The following is a 13218-nucleotide window of genomic DNA, read 5'->3' on the forward strand; positions in this document are numbered from 1 at the left end:
AAGGCTTGCTGGAGGGACCACTCCAAACGGTGGGTCCCCTGGAAGCGTGTTAGAAATTGCTTCAACTCCTAGCGAGACCAACGGGTAAGGAAAATGAGCAGTGGATCGCAAAATGCCGCTGGGGAAGGCCAAGGTGCACGGAGTGAACCTAAAATACCACACTCGCTTTCTTAAATGGCTCCAAACACAATCTGAAGCCTTGTCCTTGGAAGCTGGATATAGAGCTCCCCTAGACTCGTCAGGCACAAGGACAGGTCACGCTGCTAAAGGATGTTTGTGGCAATAAGTTCTTTGCCATCTTTGACACCATTTAAGGACTGCAAAAAGTAGCACGTTCAAAGTTCTTTACCATTTTCCTAAAGGTTCTCCCATCAAGCCACATCTGTTCCTCTTTTAGTTGCCAGAGATTTTCCTTGCTTCTGTGCTTTAACGTGATACTGCTCTTTTCTACAATTGTAATGGTATAATAAATGCACTCAACATTCCAGTTTCTGACCCTTTAGATCACACTCTCTTTCATTGAATTCTACTGAACTTTAGCATTTACTATGATCCCAAAGCTCTTAAGGATAAAAGAACGGTACAGATCTTCCAACAAGCATCAACTGCAGACTTTTGTTTAATTTGGGCTGATTTCTAAAGCTGGTTAGAAAGGATTCACTGGTTGTAGAGACACTGTTCTGTGAAATACATTAGAGTTCACTGAACTCTGAAGACTATGAAAAAGACTTGAGTGGACCTTCTGAAGTTCCTTCCAGCTCCTTGACAGAAAGACATCAGAACTGGAAATGAACCATCAGTTAAAGTGATGCAAGACACGGCATTATGAAATGCCATCTGGCTGGTACAGGGTAAGGAAATGTATCATTTTTGGTGGCTTTCACCTCCACAGAAAAAGAAATAACTGTTTATGCAGCAAAGTGGTTTGACTATTTGAGAAGGTCCTGAGCTAGCCACCAAAAGTTAAAAAAAGAGAGAAAAAAAAGAAAAGGAGAGAAGATGAATTGGCATAAGGACAATAAATTAGAATTAATATTAATAATAATAATAATGCTGAAGACGTAAGTATCACAACACTTTGACAGCCTGAGGGAAGAAGCTGCTTTAATGCCTAATTTGACAATATTATAAACTTAAATAATAACAACAGAAAATGCTATTCTTATAGGTATATATTCAAAAAAGGTGATGCTACTGACACATAGTGGGGAGACACATGAGTAGAACACTAAGATCAATATTGCTGCCTATTTAGGAAATAGCAAGTAAACAGAAGAAAAGGGGGAAACAGTAGTACACTGAAAATTGCATCACTTGTTTACAAGTCACTGATAACTCAGAGGCAAACCATCTTGGATATTTATGGATCAATGACACTGCATCTAAAGCACAAGGAGAGGGAATATTGACCATTAATACACAGAAGAGAACAGCACGTCCACGCACTCAGCTAAAAATGTTCAGAACCTTCCCCCATGCCATGACCCCAAAACTGTTATCACACAGGACTTTAACAAACAAGACACTGAAAAGATTATTCCGTAAATTTTGCAACAGGCTTGGGATTTCTCAAAACTAGAAAACAAAAAAAACCTGAATTTGGCACTGTGGAATTCTTGACTAGACCTCAGTCTGACAGGTAAAGAGAAAGTGCTCACTGAAATAAAGGTTAGCCATAGCTTAGCTACAGGTGATTGTGCCTTGGTTATATTTATTATGTGCAAACAGAATTAAACCCTGTTTATATTACTTGGTGCTTTAAAAGTTCCTGTTTCATAAAGCTGGAAAAAATCCTGAAGTCAAACTTGAGGAAAGAATCTGACTTGACTTCACAGATATATGACCATTTTAAAACAAAATTCTTCTAGAGTCACATCCAAACAAAAGGGTCATCAATGTTAATCATAATTAGATGAAAATACTAACCAAAATTAATCCTTTTCCTCAGACAACATATAAAGAAATAGGGGAAAAGCAGGGGGAAAGCTTAGGGATCCCAGTAAGCTTAAGTGAAATGCTATAGACTGCTCAGCGAAGCAAAAGACACAGGAAACAGCACATTAGGAACAAAAGAAGCACTAACAATAGTACAAAGTCTATTATTTGACAGAAATTCTACAGTACTGAGAAATTCACAAAAGGCAGAACTGTTCAACACACAGCTCCAAGTCTCCAAGGATATCTTGGTACAGTGATAAATATTGTCTATTCCAGTCATACCCAACAGTGATAAATAACAGCAATTAAGAACAGACATCAGGACACTGGATCCAGCTAAAGCACATAAAGGTCATCAAGGGTGTTGCAAGACAGGAAATAATCCAGAAGAGAGTTACAAGAAACACTAAGAGTAGAAAAGTATGCCTCACAAAGAAAAGCTCTACCTCAAACTGCTGTGTTTTACAATGACAAGTTTGGGGACAACCGTAACATACACAGACATTACCCAAATGTGATAGCAGAGGGCTTTTCAGTCTAGGAAAGATACAAGAACCACTAGCCTGAAGTTAAATGCAAATCATTTCAGCTACAAAAAATGGCATCTACTTGTAATCGGCTCAGGGGAATTCATTTAACACCACAAGTGAAACAGACCGCCTTGCTGGCAATGTTTAAAGACAGTAACAAAAGGGTTTCCTAAATGATGCTGCTCACTCAAAGAGGTCGTAATTCAGGGCAGCCCTATAGTTTGTATCATGCAGGTTGTTTTAAACAAGGTTTCTCTAAGTACTTACAAGCTTTCTTTTTTTGTGTGTGTGAAATTCTTCTGAGCAAAACCAAACAAAAACCAGACTGCTGGTCAAAACCAACAGCACAGCTTCTAAAATTCCTCTCTCGTTCCTACGTTTAACGGAATATTTGTTTTCATGTAGCGAGTTTAATAACAAAATCCCATTTTATTTCTACGATATATTTAAACAATATATATGCACTTTGACAAGTCCAACATGCTGTCTGTACATCTCTATTTTAAGTGGCAGCTACTCCAGCTTGTAGACCAAGAGACATCTCAGCCTTCACACGACACTTTGTACAAAGTAAACTTCTCCATCCTTCCGTTAACTATTTAACCCACCACAAAGTCCAAGCAGCTCAGAAATAAAGCACAAGTACCTACCAGATAGTGTCCAGTGTTGCAGATACTCTGAGCCCTTTCAGAGATCCAGAACTGCCTCCATTACGTGGTTTATTGAAGCCGGTGTTGATCTCCAGTGCTGCACATCCTGATCTAGGGGAGAGACGGGTGTCAGAACGCGCCCCGAAACCCCGACACCCCAGAAGCGTGAGCGGGGCAGCCGCCCCAACTCTGCCCGCACATACACCGCGCTGCTCTGCGCTCGCCCCCGCTCCGCAACGCCACGGGATGCGAGACAGCTCTGGAGCCAGAACTTCATGGCTCGTTGGCTGCCGTCAGTCTGTCTGTCAGTCGGTCTGTCAGTCAGTCTGTCAGCCAGCGGGGTGCGCGCAGCGGCCGGGAACTCGCCCGCTCCTCCGGGCGCACCGGGCTTGAACTTCTCGACTCTCGGACTGGCGAGTCGGACGGAATTTCCTCCGCCGCGCACGGGCTGCGGCTCCCCCGCTGGCCCCGGGCGGAGCAGGGAGGAGCGGGCAGCGGCGATGCCCCGCGGGCCGGCAGGGGTTGAACCGGGCGGCACGCAGCGCAACCAAGTGACGCCCCGGCGCTCCCCCCGCCCCGGCAGCCCGCAGCCCGCCGGCCCTCAGGCGACGCCCCCCGCCGCGGGGACAGCGCCGGCCGCTCGCCCGCCGCCGCCAGACAATAGGGAGGCGGGCGGGGCGCGGCCGGCCCACCGCGCCCACCCCCGCCGGGCCCGGCTCGGCCCACCCGCCGCCGCCGGCCGGGAGCCGCCCTTGCCCCGGGGAGGCGCGGAGCGGCGAGCGCGCTGGCGCTGCCCGGTCCCCGGAGGGAAGCGGGGGCGCGCCTCCCCGGGGGGCTCGCCCGCCCGCCTCCCGGCGCCGAGAGCCCGCTGGTCCGCCCGCGGCAGCGGCGCTGGGAGCCGCGAGCCCCTACCTGACGGCGCCGCTCCGCCTCGCCCCCTCAGCCCGCGCCGCCCGCCTGCCCGCCCGCCTGCGCTCACCGCCGCGCCGCCATCTTGCGTTTCACAAACTACTGCACTTCTTTTGGGGCGGGGGGGCGGCGGGTGAGCCGGGAACTCCCAACGCCGCCGGCCGCCCGGGCCCTCGCCTCGCCGCCGCCCGCGGCACCCACTCGCATCGTCCCGGCGCCTCGCTGCCCCGGGGCGGGTGCGCTGGGAGGCCGGGCAGCGGCGGCCGGTGCCTCAGCCTCCCTGGCAGGGAGCGGGGGCGGAGCCGCTCCGCCGCCGCCCCGCCCGTCAGGCGGCGGACAGCAGCCGGAGGGCGGCCCGGCCCCGCCGAGGCAGCGGCCGGCCGCGGGGGGCTGCCCGGCAGCCGCAGCCCGGGAACCGCCGGCGCCTCCTCGCCTTGGGCCGGGCGAGGTGGCGGCGCGCTGCCGCGGGAGGAGCGGGGGCGGCAGGCCGGGAGCTCCCGGGCGGCAGCGGCGCCCGCACGGCCCGCGCCTCCGCCCGCGAACTTGGGCTCCGCGCCGGGGCCGCCCGCCCCGCTCCCGGGCGGGCTTTGAGGGCAGCGGCGTCTCCAGCCCCGCCAAGTTCCCCTCACCGGGCCGGGCTTTGTCCCGAGCTGGCAGGCGCCCGGAGCTGTAGCTGAGGGAGGACATCGCCGCCGGGTCCCGAGCCCCAGACCAGGGGCCAGTGGGCACGAAGCTAACCCGGATATTTTAGTCAAGATTTAGTTTTAACTCCAGCTGCATACTTCCAAAACCCTTGCATTTCTACATACTATTTCTTTCATCACTGTTTGCCATTTTGGTTCAGACACTAAAATACGATTGTTGCCCCGAGAAAGAAAAATAAAGATGTGGCTTGGGGGAACCGTTAACAGTCGGTCACAGAAAATCAAAAGCTACACAATTATAAACATAATTAAAAAAGAAAACTCTGTAGGTGCAGTATCCTGTCGAGACTAGTGACAGAAAGAAGTTTGATCAAAGCTTTGAGGAGAAAAGTTCTGACCCCAGGCATGTTTCTGGTTCCTCATTTCCACACTGTCACTCCGGGTCAGTTTTTCAGTCATCTTGGGGAATGTGGTCAGCAAACCACCCCATAGTCCCATTGAAAGTCAGTGACAGCGGCCAAGGTGACGATCAAGTTAAGGAAAAGTGACATTAATTCCTTTATTACATTTTCAACGAAATACACATCAAATTTTCAATATAATTTTTCTTCCTCCTGTGCTTGCCTTTGCCGTTTAACCAACACACCAAGAGCAGGGTAAGCTGCTCACATACAGTTCTTATTTTAAAGTCCTAAGACTCATGCTGCTTTCTAAGTGTAAGGTTGTTAATAATCAAAATTATTCTGTGATTAAAAGAGTAGACAAAACCCCCCAAAAAGGTGATTCATTTTTTATTAATACCCTCACAGCAGTATCTCACATAAAAATATATATAGGACAAAAACATCAAACAAAAGCAGTTAAAGGACTTTGAGCTTTCTTAATAAATTTTAAGATCTATTTTTTAAATACACGTATAAATATATATGTAGAAGTAATCTTTATTGAATTGTGCACAGACAGCATAACGCAAAAAAAGCATTGCAGAGAAGTCAAGTACACTGAGCATAACTGAAAGCTGAAATTTCTTTCTTCATTTCCTAATAAGAGAAAAAGAAAACCAGCAGTCAGCATGAATAAAAGCTTAAGAACCCTTTTTACTTCTTCATAAAAAGAATAAAGAATCTGTACATACACACAATTGTTAGTAATATTTAGCAAATACATGTGCTACCACCACCCACTAGCTTCAAACACAACCTTACACATTCATAACAGAGAGTAGACTAGAGAGACTGCATGGATCTATTTTATGAAGAGACTATGGAGCCTTAACAACAGTGGTTTCAACAATTAGATAGAAGAGACAGTTCCTGAAAAGCCACAACTAAAGCTGGAAATGTTATTTTCTGCACTCTAATTACTTGTTAAGGTCTATATGTTCATAGTAGAGCTTGTTCCTGACTGACTTCCAGTCATACACAGGAGATATGGTTTTTTTGTTAAAAGCTCACAAGTCCTGAGATAACATAAATAAATCCCTTCTCATGGCAAAACACGAGATGAGAGAAGAGCGTATTTTTCAGGAATGGCCTCCCTGAATCCAAATAATCCTTGCTGTTGCATGATCAGAACGGTGCGTTCGTTCTAACTCTTTATTAGATGTGGAAGAAGAGATCGAGATGACCAGGGCTGAAGAGAAGAGGCTTCCTCTTTTGTAAGGCAGACTGAGAGGCATAAAGAATTGCATCTATTCTCAGGCACAAGCATCTCAAAGACAAATGGATTCAAGGATTTTGAAGACTGACTATCCAACCTATCTAAGTCGACTTAATACTTGGAATGGCTGACTGGGACCATGCGTGTCTCTGGAAGATTTTGGCTGAGTTCCGACAACTCAGAAATCCTCTGTTATAGGAAGAGATCAGATAATTTGTCTCACTAAACTGGCATAGGCAGGGATCTCCCTGTATGTCAAATTAAAGATGCTCGAGCCATGCTAATTAAAAAGAGATAGAGAGTAAAGTCTCAACCTCTTGTTATGTTTCAAGTAAGTTCTTTTCAAGAATGGCATTACTAGTGTACAAAGTATTACCATGTCTGACTGCCTGTGACGGGAGAAACAGGAAGCGATAGAGTGAGAAAAGCACCCTCCTCTCATAGCCCCCCAGTCCCAAAAAATGGTTCTGGAGAAGGACTATTGACAGGCTGAGGTTAACTGCTTGGAGAGGGCTGTGTGGGTGGACCCATTGTCTTCAAGTTCAAGCCTTTTCCTGCTGAAACTGCCAACAATTATGCCAAATACAACAATGGTTTTGCAACATGGAGAAATGTCTTCCAGACTGAAATGAAAAAGCCTTGTAACACAGGCATCTAAGCAGCAAAGAGTAATGCTAAATAAGCACGATGTCCAGAGTGCACACATACACATGCGTAACATACATCCGTAACAGTGATAGAAAATGCTGTAAGACAAAAAAATTTACCTTCACTAGTTCAGTTTTGTCATAATCTTCGCGATGTTTGTAAATGCACTGACTAAGAACAGCATATAGCTTTTCCAACTGAAATATACTGAAGTTCTTAGTCATCGCAGTGACAAAATGCAACAGTTCCTGAAGAAAAAAATGGAAAATACAAGTTTAGACTAGCACAAGATCCTTTGAATAGGCTCTTTATGTTTTCAAAAGCTAAACAATACCAATACAACACAAGTGACATCCTACTTTCTTATATTGTTAAATAAAATATGAGTGACACTTCAGAGAACAGATTAAATATCTCGCAAGATTTAACTGGAGAAAATGAGTTATTTTTTCATACTTCAGAGAAAAGGAAGGCTTAAATTTCAGACAGTATCTTACTACTAATCAATCTATCACACCAACGATCACAATTGTGAATCAGCTGCGTCCAGAACAGCAGGGAATGACACCATCCACTTTGTCACAGAGCAGCTGCCACAGCAAAGCCACTGTTCCATTGCATTAGAGGAACGGTTGCTGCGATGCAGGGCACCGTAAAACCCATCTCTGGAAGCCAGGCTACAGATCTTCTAGGTGCCAGCTGCAAACGGAACCATCTTCAGGTGCTCACCTTTACCCATTAGCTGAACGTGCACCGTGCCTGCAACTCTGCTGGCAGAACACGCTGCTCAAGTGGCTGAAGCAGATCAAGAAGCAAAGTCAGATCAGCGGGCTCCTACCTTTAAACTGAGGAGTGGATAAACTAGCAAAGTGACTCTGCCTGTAGCAGATTGCCAGTCTCTCACAGGCGTTTGTTACCAAAGATGTGAATGTGATAATCTCTGGGAAAGCATCAGTAACAAGCTAGTGGCAGCACCACCTTCCACTGCTGTCACTGTTCTCTGTGTGTTGTGTGAGGCTGTGAAGATGTAGCTTAGGAGAGCAGGCAACCAAATGAAAATATTACTGCCTTACAACTAACTGCCTGTCATCAAAGTGTGCCTCCCTCAGATCAGCTAGCACCAAATTTGAGTATTCCCCTCAACCCCACTATACAACATGCAGATAAAAAACCACGCGGCGTGCTTTCGGCTGTGGCGAACAGAAAAGGCGGGATGTTGCAGAGGTGTATGGTCAACATCCCATGTGAAGCTGTTTCTAGTTGCTGCCACGCAGATGACTGCATGTTCTTCTGCATGTTCATAAAGTTCTAGGCCTATGACCAAGCACATAAATGATAAAAAAAACCAAACCCAAACAAAACCAAGCAGTTCATATTTTGGAGGTTCACCGAGCTTATTCACTGCAGGTGAGTACCAAAGAGGCTCCCTTGTATGAGCAGCTAGTTCCAAAGACACCCGGTGTTAATGAAACAAGTTTTCTAAAAGACACGTTTAATAACTATAGCTCTTCTTATAGCTGAAACATATATAAGGGGTCTACTGTACCATTTATCCAGTGGGCAATAACTTTTGAGCACATGCTATTAGCACCCTGACTCTATGAAAAACCCATGTCGCTTCTCTACATACACAGGCAGACATGAACAGCAAAACCCCCTGAAATCTGCTTCCTTAGGAAGCCAGCTTTAAAAAGTTAAGTTTCACCTCTACACTTTATGTCATAGCTTAAAAATGTGACCGGAATTGTGTTGACCAGCCCCTTCGCCCAGGGGGATTCCTATCTGGTCACATTCTCCCCACACAGGGGAAACATCCACCCAATACTCCCTTTCTCATCAAGGCAGGTAAAGAGCAGCCTTCCTCAGCACTGGTCAACTTCCACGACTCCAACCTAACAACTTTCCTAATTTTCCTCACTGCAATATCCCCTCAAGATCGGGGTCCTTGCTCTACCCTCTCCAATTCACGCAAAGGAACCTCTTTTACCTCCTGCAGCTGAGCCCATTTTTAACCCTTTCCCCAACTGTAGCCTAGGATAGCAAATTCTCTCCTATGAGGGACTGGAAAACCCTTATAAACACTGTTAACTGTATAAATGCAAAATTCTAACACTGGATTTTGAAATAATTTCAGAAAAGTAGGTACGAGTATTTAATCTATGATGAGCTTTATGTCAACTTGCTAACTTCAGGTTTATAGTTATCGGTCCTAGAAATAACGGTCCTTTTCAGGTTTCTAATAAATGAAAACATGCAAAAACCAAACCAAAATCCCCAAATCCATCATAAAAACTGTTAAGACATTAATAACCAAGAATACTAGCAGGTTGTCAGTGGGCTATGTTAAAATTCAACAAGTCCTTGTAAATTAAAAATTTGGAAGAGAACCCAGTCTCCTACAATTTAGTTCACCCAAAGCAGAACAGCAGTCTACACTAGGTGTGGACACACAGCAGGCACAGTCCACTACAGGTTCATTTATTTCACAAGCTATTTATCCCTCCCATAAATTCTTTTAATTGGCATCATTTAACAACTGATTAATTTACAACTGTACATGTAGCAAGAAAATATCCTACTTCGGTATTAGCAAAACTGAAATTAGACTTACTTTGAGCTCATGGTAATCCACAGTCACTGGCTCGCTGAAAATTTCCACTACTTCATCGACACCTATCATCCACTGCTCTTCTCCCTGAGAATGTCTCACATGAGTCATACAGCGTACCCACGAATCTGGAATGACACAATTTCTTAAGTCAAGATTCCTGTTTCTCTGGAATACAGTCTCAGTGAAGTATCCTGTACCTGGAATACAGTCTCTCTCTGTAATGACAGACCTGTTGCCATTTTTTCACTGAGAAATGCCTGACTTTTACTTTCTTTCTGACAAAAGTCACTGCTCCGTAAAAATTAGAAACTCAGACACATACCAAAAAATCACTAGAGAAAAAGGCAGAGTAAAAACAGCAAAAAAATATAGTCATATTGCCATTACAGTACTGCACGGTAAAACTCTAAAGTCATTTAGCTTAGGAAACACATACGTTACACACATTAGGATATAAGACTTCTATTCCACATGACTGGGTCCACACTGCTTGAAGTACAGCTTTTTAACTTACGCTACACTCATACAATAAAAGAAAGTCAACGATTGTTTTTCAATTATGTACCATTTGAAAAAGAAACTTGAGAATCAAAAAGCGAGCAGCTGCAGAAAAACATGAGTTTGGCTGGCATAACTAGAGGGGCAGCATCATTATGCAGGAAACACTGGTGTACTGATTTTGGAGAGATACAGCAGAAATAACAGAATGAAAGTAAAGAAGGCTAAAACCTAATAAACAGTGTAATCCTCCTCAGGAAGGAAAAAGCACTAAATGATCTGTTTGACCTTTCACTTACCATTTGAATCTTCGTCTTCAGAACTTCCTACTATTTGGCAAACCGGCATTTCACTCTGCTTTCTCAGGTCTGAATGCTCAGGAAGTATGACACTCTTCTTTCCAGAAGCAGATTTAGGCACAAGGAGAACTCTCTCTCTTTCATTTTCTGTCCCAGGTTTATTTTCATTCCCATTTTTCTGTCGTTCTTGAGGTATGTTTTCATTTTCTTCCATAGAAGAATCCCGTGTGGACTCAGCTTCAGTGCGATCCATGTTAGAAACGTGTTTTTCTGGACAGTCTTCATCACTTTCTACTTCATTTTGGTCTTCCGGAACTTTATTCTCCTTATTGAACTGAAAATTCTTCCTCTTTGCTGCGATAATTGAAGATACTTTGTTCTTTCTGCGTTTTCTTTTTGATGTACCTGCAAAGAGATATCAAAAAAGTAATCTAAAACATTACCAAAACAGGTCTTCCTTCAAAATCCAGCATCCTCATCTTACTTGACTTACAAGGAAAACGATCAAAGGAGCTCAAGTACCACTGTCTCTTTCCCTACATATGTCTAGAGAAAGAGTTGCAAATTAATGAGGTCGATTTGCTAAGATTTTATTTTTAGCTACAGAGTTTCAATCACAAACCCATCATTTTATGAGCAGAAAATTCTTACTTTAGATAGGAATTATTACTGCAAAGAAAGGTTACTAGGTGAAGTTGCTTACTGTCTTATCATGTGAACCAATATATATGAACAACAGAAAAGTGTTTGGAGACCAGCCCTTCTTCAAATCTGTTGTAAGCTGTAAACTTCAAAAGCTAAACAAACGTTGGGCAGAGTTAGCAAGACAATTTTAAGGGAATATTTACTGGAGAAAAAATTGTCCAAAAACACACCTCACATGCATTCTCATTCAGTTAACCTTGTTTAAAACAAACTTTGTATTTTTGCCTTCCAGAAAACCCCACCATTCTGTGTATTCACAGGGTACTGCGCAAAGCGTTGGGTGAAGTCAACAGCAAAATTCCCAGTCGTGCCAGTGAGACCAGGAAACTTCACACCATGTCATGCACTGTAACTGAAAGAGACCCAGGTCCCTTTCTTCTTTCATGACCTTTTCACAGGAAAAGTGAGGAAATAATGATATTTCCTTTACATATCTATTATTATCACTCCCTTGGTTTTTTCTGCTTTCCCCCTTCAATAGGAAAACACAGTAAGAGGTGGTGTAGATTTTAGCATTTGAGGGCAAAGAGAAAAATACTGTTTCATATAACTAAAACCTAGTTGAATATTCAGAAACTGCCACGTACAACATTTTTTACTTCAAGCAGCAGCAATTTAGGAGCCATTAAATGTCAGTTGGACCGTCAAGACCAGTGTCTTACAATATAAACCAACCACTGCACTTGGATTTCATAACCATATTGAAAGAATGACCCCTGGATTTATCTCACATTTTGAAGCAAATTTAAAAAGTGTAACGCCTCTGGCACGAAGAACCATGCATCCCAGAAACCTGTTATGTCACAAGAACAGAGAAGGTATCAGTGACTTTAGCACCTTCTCCAAGAAAGTCTGAATAAAATGCAACTTGCCATTCGAGCGGGGTGTACTGCAATCTACAGGCGCTGCTGGCATCTTCATCTTTTCATTACACTTTGGGTCTGTTTTCTTACACGCAGGAACAGAGTTCTCCTTTGGCATTACATGGTAGTAAGATGGAGCGTACTTTGAAGAGCTACAACCTTGCAATGCAAAACAGATAGCAAAGAATAATTTCTTGCATTGTTGGTTAGAAATACTGAGACAAGTCTTGAAACCTTAGTGTCACAAAACATACCTCTTTTCCTACGAGATTCCTGAATTTCTTCACAGCATCGTTCAAAATCTTCATCCATTTCTTCCCTCACTGTGGCGTATGCAGTATCTCTCAACATACAAGCTCTGTGCCTAATCAGACGATCTGAAATTTTACGGTCAGAATTGAGTATTTTCTATCAGCCAATGAAATCCTTTATTTTGATCACTTAGACTTAGCTCTTTTTAAGGTAGGTTCTGAAAGATTGTATCAGTGCATATTTTCAGCATAACAACATAAAAGTTAATTTTTAAAGCAAAAGCACTAGTAACTGATTAACACTTCTATCACAGTTTCATGCTCAAGTAGTTTAACGCTACAACATGCACAACCTAGCAAGAAATGGTCTCTGTGGATGTTTAAAATGATGTAATCCCAAGTCTACTCTCCACAGATGACATTTATCAGTTCATACGTTTAATTTTTTCAAAATTAGGGATAAAAACACATCCTCACCTCCAGGATCTTTATCTGGGTTGTACTCTAAAGCATTGTTACAGATTAGATCGATGTCTTTTAGAAAATCTCCTGCAGTTAGGTACTGGTGCGAGTCAATCTTAGAGAGAACTGCTGACAGGTCCATGGGCTGTTTAATAACTGTGTCATAATCGGGTACCTACAAATGAAATGTATGTGCTAAGAGATTTAATGCAGTAGATACCGAAATTAATTACTTTAATAAATTCAAATAAAAGACTGCTTAAAAATCCCACTATTTATGACACATCCAAAGATGCGGAAATTAACCAGTTAGTTTCTTGAAAACTGAAGGGCCATTTCAACTGGCTTTGAAGACACAGACCAGAAGAGGGAAAAGAAGCAGCAGGGAGGTCAGAAGTGTGTGTGGGGTAGGGAAGGGAACAGGCAGCCAGGGTGGGATTCATTTCACTTCGCTTCAGAAAATCACAGCAAAGAAACTTTCCTTAGTAAAGTCACCCAAGATTCTCTTAGTCATTGGTGGCAAGAAAAAGGCTGCAGGAATCGCACCTTTG

At 43.8% G+C, this 13218-nt stretch overlaps 2 protein-coding genes across 10 annotated transcripts in view; both read right to left on the minus strand.

Annotated features, from left to right (window-relative positions):
* The window catches only part of ZHX1 (zinc fingers and homeoboxes 1), a 31441-nt gene extending 27150 nt beyond the window's left edge, over window positions 1-4291 (minus strand). For 7 of the 9 annotated variants that reach the window (XR_010605749.1, XR_010605747.1, XR_010605744.1 and 4 more), the window contains exons 1-2: window positions 4098-4291; window positions 3119-3229 (exon numbers count right to left, since the gene is read on the minus strand). The gene's annotated coding sequence lies outside the window, so the exon portion shown is untranslated. Of the gene's footprint in view, window positions 1-3118; window positions 3230-3321; window positions 3648-4030 lie in introns of those variants that run through there. The other 2 variants (XM_065627996.1, XM_065627997.1) reach the window with 2 other exon arrangements.
* A 914-nt stretch (window positions 4292-5205) lies between these two features.
* ATAD2 (ATPase family AAA domain containing 2) overlaps window positions 5206-13218 on the minus strand; it is a 35626-nt gene continuing 27613 nt past the window's right edge. Inside the window, exons 22-28 of the mRNA XM_065627823.1 lie at window positions 12683-12842; window positions 12209-12331; window positions 11964-12113; window positions 10387-10791; window positions 9590-9714; window positions 7098-7226; window positions 5206-5711 (exon numbers count right to left, since the gene is read on the minus strand). Of these exons, the coding sequence (XP_065483895.1) occupies window positions 5664-5711; window positions 7098-7226; window positions 9590-9714; window positions 10387-10791; window positions 11964-12113; window positions 12209-12331; window positions 12683-12842 (1140 nt within the window). The 3' untranslated portion in view covers window positions 5206-5663. The remainder of the gene's footprint in view (window positions 5712-7097; window positions 7227-9589; window positions 9715-10386; window positions 10792-11963; window positions 12114-12208; window positions 12332-12682; window positions 12843-13218) is intronic.

The sequence above is a fragment of the Caloenas nicobarica genome, chromosome 2 (genome assembly GCF_036013445.1).
Source record: "Caloenas nicobarica isolate bCalNic1 chromosome 2, bCalNic1.hap1, whole genome shotgun sequence".
Classification (NCBI taxonomy): domain Eukaryota; kingdom Metazoa; phylum Chordata; class Aves; order Columbiformes; family Columbidae; genus Caloenas; species Caloenas nicobarica.